At 37.3% G+C, this 22,459-nt stretch overlaps 1 protein-coding gene across 1 annotated transcript; it reads left to right on the top strand.

The window, feature by feature from the left end:
- The first annotated feature begins 2,768 nt into the window (after positions 1 to 2,768).
- On the top strand, positions 2,769 to 3,110 carry LOC149244729 (exosome complex component rrp43-like). The gene has a single exon (XM_089371629.1). The coding sequence runs from the start codon at positions 2,769 to 2,771 to the stop codon at positions 3,108 to 3,110; it is 342 nt and encodes a 113-aa protein (XP_089227755.1).
- The last annotated feature ends 19,349 nt before the right edge of the window (positions 3,111 to 22,459 follow it).

The raw sequence follows: 22,459 nt of genomic DNA, 5'->3' as shown, positions 1-22,459 counted from the left end.
GCAAAGGCACCATACCTATAGTTCTTAATGCCTCGTAGGGAGGTATCATCCCTAGTATGAGTCAGATGTTGGTGCTCAAATTGGCCCTCTTTAGAACTAGTCTATCTTCGTGGGTTTTGTAGATGTTTCCCTCATCATATGACTTCCTCTCACATTCGTATGGTCAAAACGCATATCTTCATGACAAAATATTTTTGTGCACCCTGCATTAGGTTTATTATTATAATAATGATTATAACTTATAAAAATCATTTTTACATTAAATAAAAAATGAAATCTTAATCTTAAATTAATAGTTGAAAAAAAAAAACTTTATAATTATAAGTTATAATAATAAAAAATCAAATAAAAAATAAAAAATAAAGTAAAAATCAAATAAAATTAATTAATAGTCAAAATTAAATAATAAAAATACAAAATTATAATTATTAAAATAATTATAAAAAATTACATATTATAATCATTATTATAATTAGAAAAGTTACAAATTAAAAATAAAAATTAATAATATAAACTAAACATATTAAAATATAAATAAAACAAATATAAATTAATTAAAATATAATTGTTAAATACACATATGGCAGAGACAAAATAGGAAAGATAAACATGAGATTGTATTTCTTATTCACAATGATACATATTTATAATACATAGGAGTGACCCTTGGTTTCATATTCCAAGTGGTCCCTTGGACTCCTTTTGGTTGTTCAGCTTCCACACCAACCCTTAGAGGATTAGGTGTCCAACATTCCCCCCCTTAATCCAAAGGGTTATGTATGAGTCCAAGAAGAGAGCTCTAATACAAAATGTGCAAAAATGCATGGCAGCACTAGGCTGAATGTGCTCTCTGAAATGTTGGTATAAGGCAGGTGGTTTAAGGATGACCACCAACACTGGAATGCTTAGTGTAGTTCCTGGAACTCTTCCAAGTCTGGCATGAAGCTCAGGTCTTCTGCTAGAGGAAGTTCTCTTCATGTTTTGAAGTGGGAAACCTTCAACCTTGAAAGGGAGGTCTCACCCTACATAAAAGGGAGAACCTCAACCTGAAAAGGGAGGTCTCAACTTGTGATGGTTTAAGGATGACCAACAACTCTGGAATTCTTAATGCAATTCCTGGAACTCTTCCGAAACTGGCAAGAAACTGAAATTTTATGCTAGAGGAAGTGTCCCCAATTCTTTGAAGAGGTATGACCGACTGAAGGCATGCTTAGGGGCATCTTTGTCTCTAGCTACAACTCTGAATCTGGTATGGTAGGTTGTGGCTCAGGCTCGCTTGATGTGACTTTGAAGCTTGTATATGACCATCATTCCCCCCTTGTTAGATACAAGGTGAGATGATGGAGAAAACTCAATTGCAAGACTGTTTAATACTCTAGAACAAGTTCGGACATATGGCTGAAATATGTTCTTGGTTGTTGATGCCCATTGCCAAGAAGCAATCCATCCAAGATGAATCTTTATTCTTGCAGGAGGTTTATTTCTGAAGCATCTATTTTAAGAATGATTGGTTTTATGACAGTGCTTACATGGATGAAGATCAAAACAGTGATCTTTCATATGGAAAACTCAGTCATAGTGTTGGCATTTCACGATCTGTTGTTGTCGTTATGGAAGAAGAGTAGATTCTAGAACAGCTGAAGGTGAACTATCATGAAGGAATCCAACACTCTGAAACTAGATGGTCTTTGAGTAGTCTGGAATATGAAAGGACGTGTCCTTGTCATATCCAAGACCTATTCTGTGCTTGTTATGGACAAGCTCTTCCCAAGGTCTGATGATTGGCTTGGGAAGTGTAGGCTGGACTTCTAAATTTGCATTCACATCTGCTCTTGAATCAACCTCAACTTTACTATCTTGATTAGTTTCTGCATGTTGATGGGAGTTTGTGTCAATGTTTTGAACAGAAACAAGTTCAGAATGATGACTATACTTCTGTAATTCTTCCTGCTGCAGTTGAGATTCAAGCTGCAAAAAATCAATCTGTTCTTGTGCATTTTGCAGAGAGGTTTGAATATCTGTGAGAGTGTCTTTGCTAACTTTAAGTGTGCTTTCAGTAGTAGACATAATTAGAGTTCTCAATAACTCTAATAAAGTGGTAATTTTAGCCATTTTATAAACAACTCAAACTCAACAAAAAAGGAGATTCAAAAAACTTGGATGCTTGAGCTTGTTATACTGCCTCACAATAATGACCAAGGGAAACTCCAAAAAAATCAAGCTCGATGTGCCCAAAACATGAGTGAGACTTTGATGGTGACTACAATTTTTTTTTGAAAATGATAACCAATTTTTATTTTTATTTTGAAAGACTTCCAACTAAAGAATTCCCAAAGGACAAGCCCTACTACTCAAATTATGGACGACCCAACTCAGAATACAGAACTAACTTGGAATTTTAGCAAAGGGATAAATAACTAGCTCCAAATACTCTCTTTAATGAAGAATTCTTGTAAAAACCATATACAGAAACAATACCGAAAACTGAAATCTTCAGGGACTAATGCAGTTTGTTTTAACAAAATATACCCAGCGCTGAATGTGGGAAAATTGTACCAAGAATCTGAAATTTTATGAGGTAGTTGAATTCCCAGGGATCCTCTGACAATCTGTCTTGACAAGGAAATAATCCTCCCCTTTCTTAGGTTGTGCAACATGACCATATCTAATGCAAGGTTTCTCAAACTTCTCGTGTCTAAGCTCCTAGTCGATCAAAGAAGCCAGAGGAACCAAGTGCTACCATGTTGGCTGGAGTGAAATTGGAAGCGATGACGCCTGCTACAAACACTTCGGATGAAGGGTGCACTGCTGTCGACTTTCAAATGCCACCCATTTTTTCTCTGGATGTTCGGCCTGGCAGACCTATAGATACAACAACTGTGATTTCTGAGCAGTTGTTTAGCGTCCTTGCGAGTTCTGGGGTTATCAACTTAAAGGAACTATCAATACCAAAGGGACAAGCAGCTTGGATGGCATACTTGGATATATACTATCTCGATGTTGATGGTGCTCTGTTTGATGTTGCTTTGCTTGCAACTATTGGTGCCTTTGCACACTTGCGATTTCCAGCTGTTTCTACGACAACAGACAGTGGTAAGAGCGACCACTAACTTGAGAATTTGATGAAGTATACTATCATATCGCTCCTTCAAACTCACCCACAGAGCATTAACTTCTTGTTTAACTACATTGTAATATATTTGCAGGTGTTTCTATGCATGTACATTGTCCTTGAGAGATCTGCACTTCCAGCGTCTAGCGAATTCCTTCGCTTGGCATTCGATCTATAAGATTCTGAAATGCCAATGGCAATGAAACTTCAATACGCTCAACAATTATTCCTTGTACATTCCAGTCATGGTTCAGATTAGCAGTGCACAAGTCAAAATGTTTTTCTAGAATTATATTGGCCGCAGAGGATCGTTGATTTGTTGAGCAAGGGTACTTCATTAAATGTCCTCCTGAATTCTAGTTAGGGCAACAAATTCCGTTTCAAAGATGTGCCTTCAAACTTCAGTGAGAAAATTTCTGCAATATATCTTGAATCCCTCAGTCATAACCACGTTCTGGTCTTCAAACATCCCAACGTATACCTTTGACGAATGCATAAAACAATAACCCAAAAGAGTCAAGCCAAAATAGATTCGACCTCCCAGTAAGACATTTAGTACTCTACTTAGGCCGCAGAAAGATTATCTCTCAGAATAGTGCTTTATTTCTATCAGTGAAAAAAACCCAGAAACCTTCAAAAATTTTCGACCTCCTAAAATAATAATCATGCTGCACAAAGCCGGTATTTCCAAAATGGAGGTGTCATATTCAATCAACAAAGAGAACAGATTTACAAATATACAAACAGCTTACGGATCCAAACAGAAAAGAAAATGATCCGATCCATAGAAGAAATATCACTGCAAAAAGCAGCGACCGAGCTGATTTCCACATAGCTGGAAGACTGTATTCCATTTGAATCAGTTGCATGTCAGGCTACAGAAATATTCAACAGAGCCATTCATTCATGCGCAGAGAATCACCATCGTTCAGAGTCAGGAATTTGTGCTGGCAGAAGGTAGATGTGTCAGGCGCGTTTTTTTCTATTTGAGTCAATGGATAGAGAACCCAGCACAAATCTAGCTGAGAGAGGTCAGCCGAACAGTGTGCAACATGAAATAGGCATGCACACAATAATGGAAGTTCTATCAGCACGCATGTAGAATTGACATGCACAGAGAGACCACAATTAGTGGCTCAAATTTGAGCAGGGCAGAAATTCGCCTGCAACTCTGATACCATGTTAAACACACATATGGCAGAGACAAAATAGGAAAGATAAACATGAGATTGTATTTCTTATTCACAATGATACATATTTATAATACATAGGAGTGACCCTTGGTTTCATATTCCAAGTGGTCCCTTGGACTTCTTTTGGTTGTTCATCTTCCACACCAACCCTTAGAGGATTAGGTGTCCAACAATAATTAATTAATTAAAATAAATAAAATATATAAAACATAAACATAACATAATAAAATTTAATTAAACTAAAACAAATATAAAATACAAAAAATAAATTTCTTAAAAAATATAAACAATAAATAAAATACAAAACCTAACTACCACACTAGTCAACCTCATGCAAATGGAAGTTTCATTTAACATTCTAATAGGTGAGGAATAAGTAATAAATAGAACAAACACATCTAATACTCCCTTTTAGTAAGGTAGAGACACCATTACTTGAACGCCTCCACCTTAGACCGCAACCATGCCACGAAACCTTGCCTCGATGGCGTACGACACCTGTTGGATGCATGCGTCCACTTGTCCACAATACCTAGTGACCGGTTTAGTCGGTTTAGGGAGCATTAGGGTTAGTTTAGGGTATAGTCTTGTAGGCTTCTCTTTTACGCTATGCATTTCTGTTTATTTTTGGTAGTTGTTCATTTATGTTGTTGGGTACTTGCATGTTGCTACTACAATGGTGGTCACAACCATAACCATCCTCAACGTCATCGATAGTGGGTTATGGGATAGTTCTGATGCTTGTTTGAGAGGTTTTTCAGTTGTTATCATCTTTTTTTTCTGGTTTATTGGGATGGTTTTCATTCCTTGTCTGGTATATTGGGCTAGGTATTCGTCTGCATTTGTCCCTGTGGTGGATTTAGGCCAACTCGGTGTTGGATATGACCAGTTCATGCTCCAAAGGGTTTTTCAAGTATATGTGTAATTTTATGAGCTTTTTTGTTGAGTTTTGCTTGTCTTTTGCAGGTTTAGGGATGTCTAACCTCACTAAAATGTGTGAAGCTTGTCTTGCAGGTCATTGTGCGATTTGCAGTCAGAGCTACGATATTTGGAGCATTAAGGGTTCTTGTGGCATGCTGGCATGGAGGAAGCTAACGAAACGACAACTGAAAGTTAGGAAACTATCCCACCAACATATCTACCTATGTATTTAAACATATTTAGTGGAATGGATTATTTTTCCTTTGTTCAAATTATCTGCCTGTGTTTTTAAACACCTTCAACTGTGTGGGCTTTGGGTTTTGTGTAATTTTGTGTACATTGTTGTGGCCATTATGGATATGTTGTTAGGGTCACATGTTGATATGTGTTTCTTGATATGATGTTAGGGTTATATGTTGACACTGTAATTTTTAATTAACAATTTGGAGAGTGTTTGTTGATATGCTGTTAGGGTTTGGGTTTTTTTGGTGCCAGTGTTGTTAAATATTTGTGGGTTTTTTTGGTGCCAATGTTGTTAAAGATGCCTTGAAAAATCTATGAGGTAAGTGTGTATGTAGGAAAAATCTACATTAGGAATTTTAATTTGAAACCACTTCAGTTCAAATACTATTAAGGTATGGTGTTCAAAGATTTTCTACGCTATTTTTGTATTTGACTACAACAGGACTATCATACTAGCATCTATTTTGGTTACTTCTGTCACTGGGAAACAAATATATCGAATAGTTACAAATATATGTGATCCATTGGGGCTTGAAACTCACTGACCATAGGGCTCTCTTAGTTGGAAATTCTATCCTTCTTGTTACTGGTCAATTGATTGAATAAGACCGGTTGTAACTCGACATAAGCTAGGCTTGAAGGGCCAATTGTTTCCTTGCTTCCCTTGAGGTAAGAAAATTGAATCCTTAGAAAATAGGCAGTGAGCCTCTCATAAAATGGAATTGTACAGATCCTTGTTTCATATACAACCTTTCAAATTGGCAGTGAGCCTTTCTTTAGGAGAGTTACAAATTTTTTTCTCATAAAATGAAGTTATATAGATCTTCCACTGAAAATAAGAAGTTTTTCTCATAAAATGAAATTGTATAGATTTTTGACTGAAAATATTTAGGAAAGATATAGATCCTTATTTCATACTTTCATCGCCATAACAACTGGCAAATAGGCAATTAACCATAGGAACTCTCCTTTGAATGATTAATTGTTTTGATTGAATGTTAGAACTTTCTTTACTGATAAACAATAATATTTCTTAAGTTGTAGAGTTCAAGCCCTACAGAATTGGTTCCTTAAGCCTTCCATGTAACCTTCCATGTCAATTAGCCTATAGTCTATTCCAACAAACAAACATGGATTCAACTGGTTGGTTTTTCTTTAGGGAATGGGTGCTAAAGGTAAGGGGATCACCTCTTGAAATGGAAAAGGTAAACATAGAGATGCTATATCATATAATATTTAACAGTTTGGAGAGTGTTTGTTGATATGTTGTTAGGGTTTGGATTTTTTTTTTGTTTAAAGAGAACTATGGGTTTTTCGGTGCCAGTGTTGTTAAAGATGCCTTGAACAATGACAGTACACAATTTTGTATATTGTTGTGGCCCTTATGGTGACATGACACAGTTTACTATATAGTTGTGGCCCTTATGGATATGTTGTTAGGGTTACATGTTGATATGCGTTTGTTGATATGTTGTTAAGGTTTAGGTTTTTTTGTTTAAAGAGGACTATGGTTTTTTTTGGTGTCAATGTTGTTTAAGATGCCTTAAACAACTAACATGACACTGTTTTGTATATTATTGTGGCCCTTATGGTGACAAGACACATTTTTTTATATTTTTGTGGCCCTTATGGATTGCCATGACTTGTCATGATCTAATGTATGTATTTAGGCAGTCACTAGGATTAATATTGAATGGGCTAGTCTCCTTGAATATATTTTGACACTATAATTGTTAAGTAATAGTTTGGAGAGAATTTGTTGATATGTTGTTAGGGTTTGTCAAATTTGAGGGCATAATTGTTGCTAATATGCTAGGGTTTCGTCACTTTGTTGATCAGAGATATGTTGCCTTCAATATATGTTGTCTATGATGCTGGCCAGTGAGAATATGATGTTGGACTAATGAGCTAGGGTTTCACGCTGTGATACAATGTTGCTAGAACTTAATGTTATTAATGAGTAGAGGTTTACTATTACTGATGTCATTGATACAATGAAAATATTTGATTGTTTGACCAGGGTTTGCATTGTGATCTATGTTGTCCTTGATCTTCTGCCTGACCTAAAGATGCTAGTTTTTATGATTCAGGTAGGATGCCATATCTGTAATATAGTTTATATATATCTTAAATGATTATGCTCATATATATATCTATAATACCATATCTGCAATGAATTTATATATATCTTAAATTATTAGATAGCTGGGGCAGTTGGATTCTTTAATTATTTACTATTAAAGACGTAATTATTTGCAATGGTCACTATGTAAGCTAGTTTCTTTACCATTGGTATACTATTTCCATTACTAAGTGTTTAGACCAATGCATGATTATCCTAGTCATATTTGTTTTAGTTGCATCTTCACATCGAAATAAAAATAATTTTTAGATCAGAATTCCAATTCAAATTCAACAGAGTTCAGATTCTTGAATTTAGTTGATCTAAATTTGATTAAATTATCCACAACAAAGTTCAATTATTTACATATCATATTATCTCAATAGAGTTCAAATTGTTGAATTCAGTTGATCTACCTTTATTCCTTAACCATCACAATTACCATTAACAAACATTCTCAAATCAAGTAAAGTTGGATGTAATTGTGTAGAAGAGAATGTCATTTTTATCATTTGGAATCCTAAATCTGATGAACTAGATAATCCTTAATTGTGTATAATTTTAGCTTCTACTATGAAACCAATTAACATATTTCATCCTTACAAAATTCACATTGTGATGTGGTTACAAAAAATAAGTCATGCCACCCTTATGCTTGATGGCCTCCATTTCCTGCATTGCCCAAAATTGTTGAGTTGCCTGCCTGACCCAAGTATGGTGGACTACCCAAGATTGGTTGATTAGGATGTGCTTGAATGTTGCCATTTTCTTGACTCCAATTTTCTCCTTGTATCCATGGAGGGACTAAGTATCCCAAGTGTCCACGTGTGTTACTAACCCCAGCACTGAGTGCAGGTGTCATATAAACACAATTAGGATTAAGCCTACACTGATAGGGGTATATGAGGTCGGAACGACCACTGACTGATAGAGAGGTACTTGGATGTTAATCAGGTCTTGGTATGATGGTGTGTGCTCTGTAGTGTGGTCCAACATGTTGGACAACATCATATTTTCCTCAAACTGGCTTGGACCATAGTCTTCCTACTTATCACCCCTCCTCTTTTTTCAAATACTTGTTGAGCCTTTATTTTATCCCTCCCTTCCCTTGTCAATTGTTTTTGATGTTCCTTATATTCCCTTGCTTTTTGTCTTTCCAACCTTTCCTTTGCTCGAGATTTTGTTGCTGCAATCCTTGCAACTCTCTTTTCCTTGGCCAACTCCTTCTTTCTCTTTTTAGATTCCTAAATTTCATTTTTTTTACATTCAGACTCAAACAATAAATTCATATAATCTTCAGATGTGAGAAACTATGAACTCCTCCCCAATCGAAGACAATCTAATGTTGAGTGCCTTGAAGAGGCCTTCACTCTCTCTATTGGTAGCTTTAGGAATGCACCAAGTATTTTATCATTTGTTGTCCCATGTTCACTAGGACCTGATGCTTGGCTTTCAACCTCTAGTAGAAATAATTGGCCCCCATTTTTGTCTTCTTCAGGTACTTCATGTTGAATAGGCTCCTCTTCCAATGATCCATTGTCCACAAAATAACGAACAAGTTCTGTGTTCAAATCTGATGGTTGTGAAGGCATGTCCATGATTTCCTCATTGGTAGTAGACACATTATGTGTTTTGATATTCATCATGGCCTCTGGCAACCATGATGGTGGGATTACTTGGGTTAGCATGCTCAATTTATCATTGCTTAATCTTGTTGCATTATCATTTGAAATCATAAATGCATTTTCATTCACTTCATCAACTACCTCATATGGAATATCACATTCATTATTGGAAGGTGATTTAGTGGGTGTGAAAACCTCCACGATATTGACAGTTGGTTCATGACTAAACTATGTCTCACTCACATTTTCATCATCATCACCATAAAAGTGCCCTTCAGAAAGGGACATTATACCTTCAACATCAACAACATCTTCTTGGGCATTAACATGGTCTTGTAAGTTCTCTGCTTCTTGACCTTCCACATCAAATTCTTGGCTACAACTAATATCATGCATAAGAGCATCAAAATTAAGTGGCCATATACCAATACTACTAAATCTAGCCTTGATATTAGAAGGTGTGAGAGTCATTTTAAATGATTTACTTGCAAGCTCAGCTAGCTCAAACCGTTTTACTTCTACCCCTGGATTCTTTGCCATCCACGAAGCTCACTCAACCCTGAAATAGTTCTTGAAAGGCCCAAACACATTGACATCAATGGGTTGCAATCTGTGAGTGGTATGACCCGACAATGTTAGCAGGTCAATGCCCAAATTGTTGGTCTCCTCAATTGTTTGCACAACCATGTGGCTTCCATGCCCATCTAAAATCACTAGGTGTTTGTTTTTAGGCGAGACACCACTTGGTACAGATGCAACAAAGTGACAAAGCCAATTTAGGAATAGTTCCTTTTTCATCCATGCATGGGGATGTGCAGTCATGCATGCACTTGGTTCACAATTCTGTATATAGTTTTTTAGTTGATTTTTACCTTTGAATAGATAAAATCCTAGGATTGAAGAACCAATTGCATTGACACAACAAAAAATAGTGATCCAATCCATGCTCTTAGGAAAAATCTTAGGCACATTTATGCTCCCTCTCTTGGAAATTACCCACATACCACAATTCCTTCCTACCTGTAAGCATGTTTCATCATAGTTCCTTATATGGTCTGGGGCATATTAGTGTTGCTCATATGCAACAGAAAGAGTGTTATAGAACTTGGACACAATTGCAGGGTGTAGATGTAAAGCTCTATCTCTGTCAAGGCCCTCAACTGTACGTAACACAAGGTCTAGATGCCTTTTTTAAAATCCTCTCCACCATGATTTACCAAGAAACCCATCTTTGAAGGGGACTGGCATCCCCTGACAAATTTGAGCTACTGTGGATTTAAGTTGTATAAGCTCTAACCCATGTTCCAAATAGGCCATCTCTTTACACCACTCAACCATATTGTTCTCCTCCTCTTATGTCATAACTGTAACACGCCCTCTATGCTTTGTATTAGTCAACCCATTTATCCAAATATGTATGTTAGAGGAAACAATACCATGTTTTTTATCATAGGCATAGATTGAATATCCCTTAAACTCGATGTCATCAATTGCATCTAGAATGTCTTCTTTTGTCCAACCTTTGATGGAACTGATTTTCTTTGTTGAACTTGCACCTTGCACTGTGGTTGATGGTGGGATAACATGATCTTCCACCACAATTTCCTTTTCAACGACATTGCTAGGAGAATTGGGAGCATTCACATCACCCCACTATCCTCAATTGATGAATAGGATCATAGTTGGCCCCCCCTCTCCCTTCATCTCCTCTTGTTATTTGTACGATATGTAATAGAAACTCTTGGCATGGTTGGAACAACCTGTAGATTTACCATGAAATTCTGATTTAAAAAAATATATATTAGAAAACAAGGTAATTCATTGGCCTTTGCAATCAATGAGAAACAACAATCAATGCTTTATCTATATATTGTAACTTCAATCTTACATTTCCTTAACGTGAGCCTTACAGGTGACTAAATACATCTCTGATATGAAACTCATAATTGGAAGGGTTTTCACACATAAAATTTCATATTACAAGAGGCTTGGAATAATTAAATTCACACAAAGAAACAAGAAATCTAGAAAGAAATAGTGAGGATTCACACATAAAATTTCTTTATAGATTTCTCTTGCATGGTTGTGGGCTTTATTTGATTTATTTTTCTAGGTTGTGAGGATCTTCTAAGTTCTTCTGCATGTTATTTATGATTGGAGTGTATTTTTTCAATCACTTGTAAGCTTACTTCTCCTCAAAAGTGACCTATTGCAGACTGTTGAAAAATATCAAGTTCGAAGCATTGCTATTATAGTAATATGAAATTAAATTGTAGGGGTCAGATTTTAGGTTATAGTGGCATTGAAATTGGTTACTAAACTGGATTCACATATAAAATTTCTTTCTAGATTTCTCTTGCATGGTTGTGGGATTTATTTGATTCATTTGTCTAGGTTGTGAGGATCTTCTAAGGTCTGCGACATGTTATTGATATTTGGAGTGTATTTTTTCAATCACTTGTTGATTTGAAAATCACTCGTGAGTGATCTCAGTTAATTAATTAATGAAGGTAGGTATTACAGACTCATGTGCTGGTGTGAGTCTATGTTATCTTAGGCAACGGATCGATCAGATTGCAAAATACACAGACACTGGAAAATGGAAAACAGTAAGAGAAACACAGTAAGCAAATACAAGAACATAACAAATTAATAACGAGTTTACCCAATCCTCCCGGGCTACGTCTCTGGCCCAGCCTTCAGCGGTGGCCTTCTTTTATTGTGTCTTTAAAGTAGAGTGTTTACAATGAGGAGCTAAATTTGAGTCTACTGGAATAGATGATGCTTAGTAGGGTGTTTCTTGGATTCCCCAAGCCACTAGAGTGCACAGACTCCCCCCTTACTAAGTCTCAACCTCGACTAGTCTGAATGGGTTGAGTCCACTTTGGTACTCAGTTCCCGATAGATATCCTCTCAAGGATTGCTTGAACCACTCAAGCTTGGTTCTATTTTCTCGATGTTTCCTTAGCTCCGTAGGTCAGCTCGACTCTCTGTTTTCTGCTTCACTTTTTGTTTGGTTTCTCTGGCTCACTGTCTCCTTCTCTCTCACTGTCTCATTCTTTGTTTATTCATGGCTTAAGGCCAATTCGTCCCTCTGACTGTTCGCTTCCTCTTCCACCTCTTCAGATCGCCTATTGCTGTTCGCTTGGAATTCCCTGCCTCTGCGTCTTCACCACTGTGTAACGTCTCACAGGGAAGTGGCCACTTGTCCTCTCATGAACTGCGCCAGCTCTTCCTCAAACGGTTCGGTATCTTGGTTACTCTGTGTAATGATTCATCCGCCAACTCAGTGGTCAAATCGAAATTCAGACTTTTATATGCCGCAGCTTAGTTCTCCCTCTAGATCCAGTCATTCATCAGGTGAAATCTCCGCCGTTAGATCTCGGGCCTCCAGATCCTACGGTTATCACTCTTATCGTGCGGTTGACTTGCTCGGATGTTAGCCCGCGATGAGAGCGGTTTTCTCTCTCATCTGCTAGAAACATGTCATCCAACGTATGGAATTGCTGGGTCCTCTGAAAATTCCGCTTATCGCCCAAAATGCCTCTGATATTCCGCTGATTTTGGAGCGCGAGACCCGCTTGTCATTTCAACGCTTTTCCCACGGTTTTCGGCTTTCCTTGTGACCGAGTGCTTGGGGCTATTCCTTCTCGAGGGGTTTTGCCCAACGATGTGCTAATCGCACATCAGAAATGGCCTCTATTTTCTGATCGGACTTCCTAACTGCTAGTTTGTGTCTTGCGCGGTCTCCATGGGCCTCGGTCAGCGTGCTTTGACCGAGGTCCTCATCATTCCTTGCTGGCTACAAACTGCCACTGTCCAGAGGTCCTTCCTGATAGCTCTTGGTTCACAAGTTTTTGAAGTCTGTCATGATTTGATACAGTCATAGAACTCTGATAATTTTCCATAGATCTAATTCGGATTACGACCTTCCCACTGAAAAATCTTTTGGACCACCAAAATTTGGTTTTCAAGCATCAACTAAGTGAGGGTACAATTGTCTCACTTGTCCAATCTTTATCCACTTTGCACTACTCGACTTTGAACCCTTGAGCCCAACTCTAAGGTACTCAACATCTCCCCTGCGTGTCGTTCTTACCTTCCTATCCAAAACTGTGTCTTCCTTCAATTCATTAAGATATTCAGGTAGCAGGTCATCAATAGAAGGCAATTGACTCTGCTTTTCAGGATCCTCAATTAGTGAAGGTTCGAATAATCTCAAGCAATCTGCATTCACAATTGAGTATATGTGCATGTAAGTTAGTAGATCAAGGCGAAAACCATTCTCACCCATTTTCTCAGGTATCTTGAAGGGCCCATACCTGATAGGCTTTAGCTTTTTACCTTCACCTTGGATTCTATCCTTGCTGATATACAACCAGACTTGGTCACCAACTTGGAAACTATGCTCCATCCGATGCTTGTCATGCCTTGCCTTGTACTTGGCTTGACTCTTTTCCAGCTGTTCCTGTATTGCCTGGTGGATCTCTTGGATTTGTTCAATGAACCTAGTTTCCCTGTCCACATCACTGTGTCCCTCAACTGTGGTGTCTTTACCAAAGACAAAATCCAAAGGAGACCTTGGTGTGAAACCAAAACAAGTCTCAAAGGGAGATCTCTACGTAGAAGAATGTTTTGCTCGGTTGTAAGCATGCTGCACATAACAAAAATGTTCATCCCAAAGCTTAGGATGTTTGCTGCAATATCCCCTGAGCAACTGGATCACCATCCTGTTGACTACTTCTGTCTGGCCATTAGTTTGTGGATGGAAAGCTGTGATTTTCTTCAGTTTGGTGTCCATCAGTTCCCACAGACTCGACCAAAACTTCCCCACAAACCGGGTGTCTCGATTAGATATAATGGAAGTGGGTAATCCAAAATGAACCCATACATGTTGAAAGAACAGTTTTGCAATTTGTTTAGCTATAATATGTTTATTACAAGTTATCAAAATACACATTTTGCTCAACCTATCCACAACAACATACAGATAATCATGACCTTTCCTAGATTTAGGCAGTACTCCAACAAAATCCATGGAAACACTTCCCCAAGGGTGAGAAGGAACTGGTAATGGAGTGTACAAGCCTAGTTTTCTATTGTTGGGCTTGATTTTAGCACACATGGTACACCCTCTTACATATCTAGAAACTGTCTCGTTAATTTTTGGCCAATAAAAAAATCTTTGCAGTAGTGCAACTGTTTTACTTACCCCAAAGTGACCTGATATTAGAGAAGTGTGTGCTTCTCGAATTATCTTTACTCTCTCAGTTTGTGGAATGCATAGCTTCCCAAAATGATATAGGAGTCGGTCCTTTACATGATAATCCAATTATTCTACTCATTTGCCTTGACTTAAAGTTGCATATACATCTTTGAAATCTATATCTTGAGCATATTGTTCAATGTAGCTCTCATGTAACATAGAATTATGCTTAAGTATAGTAGATGCATTTATAATGGGTCTAGATAACATATCTGCAACTTTATTGTGTATGCCCTTTTTATATCTGATGACTAAATGAAACTGTTGTAGAAAACCCATCCACCTATAGTGTCTTGATTGCTGCAACTTAGTTTGGGAGTGTAGATATTGAAGTGGATGATGATCAGTATGTATTACTGTCTCTTTGCCCATTAAGTAATGTTCCCACTTTTTCACACTTTGTACTAATGCATACAATTCTTTATCATGTGTAGGATAGTTAACTACTGTAGAATTAAATGTCTCAGAATGATAACATATGGGTTTACCATGTTGTGTCAACACTGCTCCCATGGCATAGTCATTGGCATCCGTTTGGATCTCAAATGGTCTTTGAAGATCGGGCAGTGCTAGTACAGGTGTTGTACTAATCTTTTCTTTCAAGATGTCGAAGGCTTTCTGCTGTTTGCCTCCCCATTGAAACACCTTGTTCAATCCTGTTAAAGCATGTAAGGGAGCTGCAATCAAGGAAAAGTTAGAAATGAACTTTCTCCAATACCGTGCTGCTCCTAAGAAGCTCCTAACTTCTATAGCAGATTTGGGTTTAGGCCAGTTTACAATGACTGCCACCTTAGAGGGATCTATCTTCAATTCACCACCCGCTACTATATGTCCCAACTAATTCAAAGATGTTTTGCCAAATTCACATCTTGGGAGTTTAGCATAAAGTTGTTCTCTTTTCAAAACATCTAGTGTCTGCTTAACATGCTTTAAATGTTCTTCCCATGTTTTGCTAAATATCAGAATGTCATCCAGATACACAATAACAAAATCTGTGGTTGAATTGAGGCTTCTGTGATCCATAACATTTATAAGAAATATTTCGGTGTAAATCACATGCAGAAAATATTTGTCGATGCGTTTCGAACCAACTAGTGTGGTTCATCGTCAGGACAAGTTGAAGAAACAGATCCAGCTTAGCATGTTAAATAGTCTGCGCAGAGCCTCCAACGGCTAACTAGACCAACAACTAATTTTGAATTTAGGACCAGGGTCATAAAAAATATTATAATTTACTAGAAATTAGTTATATTAAGTGACCAATAAAAATATATAAATATATAAAATAATTTGAAAGGTGTTAATGGTTGGTTAAAAAGGTATTGTTTAATAATTAAAAATTATAAGTTATTTAGTATTTAAATGGGAATTAATTATATAAAGGACTTTTCTTATAATATATGTATATATATATATATATATATATATATATATATATATATATATATATATATATAAAGTAATATTAATAGGTTTTTAAGATAAAAGTTAGATAGAATTAATAAAAACACTGGAACGAGAAAATTAAGTTAAATTAAATATCTAAAAGTAAAAAAAATATAATAATAATAAAAAGAAAGAAGAAGAAGAAGAATAAAAAAAATTAAAGATTTAAAAAAAAAAATTAAAAAAAAAAATAAAAAAAATAATATATATATATATATATATATAATAAAATAAATAAATAAATAAAAATAAAAATAAAAATAAATAAATCAAGTGAGCGACACATTCTAAAAAGAAGAAGGATAAGAACAGGATCAAAAAAAAAAACCACAGAGCCAAAAGGAGAAACCCTAGGAGGAAGGAAAAGACAAGGTTCCAAGGAAAAGGATCTGCGAAATAAAGGGAAACATCGAAAGCTAGAAAAAGCAAGACTAGGAAGAAAGGGCAGGGATCCAGCAACTACTGATCTTCCAGCCATCATCTCTATTGAGATTGTTCGACCTTCTTTCAATTTCTATAGCTTCTCTGAATTTACAGTGATGGAACTGCGCAAATTTGGCATTAACCTTGGCCTCCTCAATACAAACTTGATGCTTGGTCTTTTCCACATGCTCTGCTAACGCTGAAGACTTGGTTCTCCCATGTCTTAGGTCAGCTACATGTTCGCTGATCCTTTGATGGATGGAGCACCCTGTTTCCCCGATATAGGGGGTCCCACAAGAACAAGGGATCAAGTAGACACCCTTCGTGTCTTTAGGATCAATGGGTTCTTTCACCGATCGGAGGGATTTGCGAATAGTGTTGAGGGGCCTAAAGGTTGAGGGAATATCATACTTCTTAAGTATCCGATCAATCTTGTCCATGGTTCCCTGGACATAGGGAAGATGGACACCTAGCTGCATGTGATTTACGCTGAAATATTTCTTATAAATAACAAAATCATCAAGAAAAGGTATGAGTACATCATTCATTAATCTCATGAAAGTAGCAGGAGCATTAGTCAAGCCAAAAGGCATAACCAGCCACTCATACAATCCCTGCTTTGTTTTGAAAGCAGTCTTCCATGCATCTTGTTCTACAACTCTGACCTGGTGATATCCACTATGCAAGTCTAGCTTGGAAAAATAAATAGCTTCTTTTAATTGATCTAACAGATCATCTATGCGAGGAAGGGGATAACAATTTTTTATTGTTATCTTATTCAATGTTCGGTAATCAATGCACATTCTCCATGAGCCATCCTTCTTTCTCACCAAAACGATTGGAGATCCACATGGTGATGTGCTAGGTCTAATGAACCCCTTCTCGAGCAACTCCTGCACCTGCTTCTTGATTTCTGCGTTCTCTAAAGCGGACAACCTGTACATTCCAATGTTAGGCAATGGAGCATCTTGCTACAAAATAATATCATGCACTATTTCCTTTTTAGGTGGCAAACCTTTAGGTTCTTGAAACAAGATATCATACTTTGAAGCAACCTTTTCTAAATTAGCTTGTTGTTTAACATTACAGCTTTCAAATACATTGGTTTTATCAGGTTTCTTTTCCTTTACAACCATCAGTAAGAATTGTTTGCATGAATTTATCATTCGTTTCATCTGCCCTGAGTTTATGAGAGTATAATTATTCTTCAGCTTATGAGCTCTTACAAAGTATTCGATTCCATCTTTAACAAGTAGATACTTGTTCTCAGCTCTATAGAAAATAGCTTTTCTGTCATACAAGTAAGGGCTTCCTAAAACAATTCCACATATATCCAAAGGAATTATATCTAACTCAACCTCATCTACAAATGTTAACCCAAAAGAAAACTTGAGTTTGCATTGTCTAGTCACTTATAGTTGTGCTTTATCATTTAACCATCCTAATGGGTATGGTTTCTTGTGAGGTGTAGTCAGTAATCCAAACTTCTTTACAATTGCTTCAGAAATTAAATTTACTTGTGAGCCACTATCAAGCAAAGTATCAATCTTTTTATGTTTGGAAATAACTCGAATATGGAAAAGCTCATGTCTTTTTCTCTCATTTTCTTCATCAATAGTAGATTGTGCAGAATTACTAGTAGATGCTTTAGAATTCTTACCTTTTATACATGTGGCTGCAATGGTTGTTTCATCTCCCAAGTCTGACCCCAAATCTTTCTGAACAGCTGCAACAGTCTTCTTCTTCTTGCCCTTGAACTTATTAGGTCTCAGCTTCCGATGCAAAATCCAACAATGCTCATCATCATGCCCATCCTTCTTACAGTGAGTGCATGAAGCCTTCATTTTTTGTGCAGTGTTAGCCATCCTTGCTTTCCATTTCTGTTTTCTTTTCTCCTTATTCTTGCTTGCAGTGGGTTGGGATGATCCCCTAACTTCTGGACTTCCATTCTTTCCTCTAGCTTCTAGATGAGTAGCCTATACAGATACCTCATTTATACTAGTGGGATTAAACATGAGGATAGTGTGCCTCATGTAGCTGTGTAGACCACCAATGTACTTAAACAGAGTCTTAGGTGAGTCTAATGAGATTCCTAGAATCAATGCTCTCTTTCTAAATTCTTGGGTGTATCCTTGTACACTTTGCCCTTTCAATTGTCGAAGAGTTTGCCAACTCATCATGGCTTGTTGCATGTAGGCCAATGGATAGAACTGCTCTTTGATTGCAGAAACAAATTCACTCCAGACAGAAATTGTCTTACCATGTCTCTTAATGTCAGCTTGGGTCCTGCCTTCCCACCAAACCAAGGTAGTGCCTCCAAGGCATAGGCTTGCCAGCTGAATCTTGCTCTTGTCTGAGTCGATACTCTGCACTCTGCAATAAACATCAATTTGTCTAATCCAATTGTCCAGCTTTTCTACATTCAACTCTCCATCATATATAGGTAAATCAAATTTAACATCTAGTTTAATCAAAGATGTCTTCTTTTTATGTTCAGGGCTATTAGGAGGTGTGAGAAAGCTTTCCTCTTTCCCTTTGCCTTTTGAGTGGTCATGGAAGTGAGACTCTTCTTCTCCTTTATCTTGTTTGGAGCCTGATGAGTCTTCATCTTTATGTTTTCTAAAGTCCTTATACATTTCCTCTACCATGGACCTTATGGCTAGGAAACTATCTATGAATTGAGGGTCTAGCCCCATAGAACCTTCCTCTAACATTGTCTTCTGAGGATAGACTCTCCCAATTTCAGGATTAGTTTCGACCAACTCTCCTTCTCCTAATTTGAGCTTTGATCTAGTTAGCATTCAACAGCTAAATCCAACACAAGCTTGTCTAACCTTAACAGCCTAAAGCTCTGATACCACTTGATCTGAAAATCACTTGTGAGTGATCTCAGTTAATTAATTAATGAAGGTAGGTATTATAGACTCATGTGCTGGTGTGTGTCTATGTTATCTTAGGCAACGGATCGATCAGATTGCAAAATACACAGACACTGGAAAATGGAAAACAGTGAGAGAAACACAGTAAGCAAATACAAGAACACAACAAATTAATAAGGAGTTCACCCAATCCTCCTAGGCTACATCTCTGGTCCAGCTTTCAGTGGTGGCCTTCTTTTATTGTGTCTTTAAAGCAGAGTGTTTACAATGAGGAGCTCAATTTGAGTCTCCTAGAATAGATGATGCTTAGTAGGGTGTTTCTTGGATTCCCCAAGCCACTAGAGTGCACAGACTCCCCCCTTACTAAGTCTCAACCTCGATTGGTCTGAATGGGATGAGTCCACTTTGGTACTCAGTTCCCGACAGATATCCTCTCAGGGATTGGTTGAACCTCTCAAGCCTGGTTTTGTCTGCTTGATGTTGCCTTAGCTCTACAGGTCAGCTCGGATCTCTGTTTTCTGCTTCACTTTCTGTTTGGTTTCTCTGGCTCACCATCTCCTTCTCTCTCACTGTCTCGTTCTCTGTCTGTTCATGGCTTAAGGCCAATTCCTTTGACTGTTCACTTCCTCTTCCGCCTCTTCGGATCGCCTGCTGTTGTTCACTTGGAATTCCCTGCCTCTGCGTCTTCGCCACTATGTAACGTCTCATAGGGAAGTGGCCACTTGTCCTCTCATGAACTGCGCTAGCTCTTCCTCAAACGGTTTGGTATTTCGGTTACTCTGTGTAATGATTCATCCGCCAACTCAGCGGTCAAATCAAACTTTAGACTTTTATATGCCATAGCTTAATTCTCCCTCCAGATCTGGTCATTCATCGGGTGTAATCTCTGCCGTTAGATCTGGGGCCTCCAGATCCTGCAGTTATTGCTCTTATCGCGCAGTTGACTTGCTCGGACGTTAGCCCGCGATGAGAGCGGTTTTCTCTCTCATCTGCCGGACACACGTCATCTAATGTATGGAACCGCTGGGTCCTTTGACAATTCCGCTTACCACCCAAAACGCCTCTGATATTCCGCCGGTTTTGGAGTACGGGACCCGCCTGTCATTTCAGCACTTTTCCCACGGTTTTCGGCTTGCCTTGTGACCGAGCACTCGGGGCTATTCCTTCTCGAGGGGTTTTGCAATCGCACATCAGAAATGGCCTCTGTTTTCTGATCCAAACTTCCTAATTGCTAGTTTGCATTTTTCGCGGTCTCCATGGGCCTTGATCAGCATGCTTTGACCGAGGTCCTCATCGTTCCTTACTGGCTACAAACTGCCACTGTCCAGAGGTCCTTCCTGATAGCCCTTTGTTCATAAGTTTTTGAAGTCTGTCGTGATTTGATACAGTCATAGAACTTTGATAATTTTCCATAGATCCAATTCGGGTCACTTGTAAACTTACTTCTCCTTAACAACGACCTATTGTATATTTTCAAAAAATATCAGGTCTGAAGAATTTCTATTATAGTAGTTTGATATTAAATTGCAAGGGTTGGATTTGAGGTTACAGTGGCATTAAAATTGGTTACTAAACTGGAAGGTATGAATATTTGTAGCTTGATAATGATTTAAGGGTTTATCTCATCATTTAATTGACTGGTATATACTTTCCAATAAGCTACAATAGTCCATGTTTTATTTGCAGTGGTACATTGAAGGACTAGTACTTTCTTGAGTTAGCATATTGGCATTGTTGTTGGCTTTTCTCCCTAGCCTAGTCAAGGATAGGATAGCCTTCTTGGATACTAACTACCTCATTGCATCTCTCATCTGCATCTTACTGCTCAGTGGTCCTCTAGAGTCTCTGGATGCTATCTTTTATAGATATGTAATCACAAAGGTTATTAAGTGTTCTATCCTCGAATCTTGCTCAACCAATCTTGTTGACAATGGACTGATATCATTGTTATAGTAGTCTGATATTAAATTGTAGGGGTCAGATTTGAGGTTATAGTGGCATTGAAATTGGTTATTAAACTGGAAGGTAGGGTTATTTGCATCTTGAGAATTATTTAAGTGTTGATCTCATCATTTAATTGACTGATATATACTTTCCAGTAAGCTATAGCAGTCCACGTTTCATTGACAATGATACATTGAAGGACTAGTACTTTCTTAAGTTAGGATATTGGCATTGTTGTCGCTTTTTCTCCCTAGCCTAGTTAAGGATAAGATATCCCTCTTGGATACTAACTACCTCATTGCATCTCTCATCGACGTCTTACTGCTCAATGGTCCTCTAGAGTATGGATGTTATCTTTTATATATTTGTAATCCAATCTTAAAGAAAGTTCATATCTAATAGATAGAGATTGACACAAGGTTATTAGACTCTGAATGGATTGGGGTTCGAACAGACTCATTGTACTAAGTAATGATTTTAGGTTATAGTGGCATTGAAATTGTTTAATAAACTAGAAGGTATGGTTATTTTCATCTTGAGAATGATTTAAGTGGTCCTCTAGAGTCTCTGGATGCTATCTTTTATATATCTGTAATCCAGCCTTAAAGAAAGTTCATATCTAATAGATAGAGACTAACACAAGGTTATTAGACTCTGAATGGATTGGGGTTCGAACAGACTCATTGTATTGAGTAACGAGCCTGAACAAATGGTAGTTACAGCAGGCCCATATCGTCGAGGAAGGAATAGATTGCTTGACATAAGGAGAGCGAGGTGGGTTCAAATACAATATCTCGAGCCTTAAAGTGCATCTTGAGGAAAAATGAAATAAATGATTCTCTGTTGCATCTCATTTGTCTAATTCCTTGTAGTTCTTCTCTTGCAATCTTGTAGTTATCTCGTCTTAATTTGATAATCTAATAATTAAAAGAGAATTTCTAATAAGCATATACAAGTGATAAATAGACATTGGTATCATTATTCATTTAAAAATGCTTCTCTAATTGGATCTTGTGATTTGTTTAACAAGTGATATTGGCTATAATGGCTTAAATTTACCCTTGTTTCTCAACAAAAATAATGATAAAATAATCAATATGATAACATTATTCAACAAAAACAAACATGTATGTCTCCAGCAGCTGATGAATAGAATGAATGTAACACTGTGCACACACTTTGTTTGTATATCTCTAGCAACTGATGAATAGAATGAATGTAATAGTGTCTGAATATTCTGATTTTATGTCTCCAACAATTGATGAGTAGAATGAATGTTTGAAAT

Source organism: Pinus tabuliformis, chromosome 8 (assembly GCF_031772625.1).
Source record: "Pinus tabuliformis cultivar Carrire ecotype Pingquan chromosome 8, CPIR1, whole genome shotgun sequence".
Classification (NCBI taxonomy): Eukaryota; Viridiplantae; Streptophyta; class Pinopsida; order Pinales; family Pinaceae; genus Pinus; species Pinus tabuliformis.
The sequence above is the reverse complement of the archived record's forward strand: the minus strand, read 5'-3'. Positions and strand labels throughout refer to the sequence as shown.

Excerpts from the sequence above, each read along its gene's own strand:
- LOC149244729 (XM_089371629.1), top strand. The coding sequence starts at position 2,769 with ATGACGCCTGCTACAAACACTTCGGATGAAGGGTGCACTGCTGTCGAC.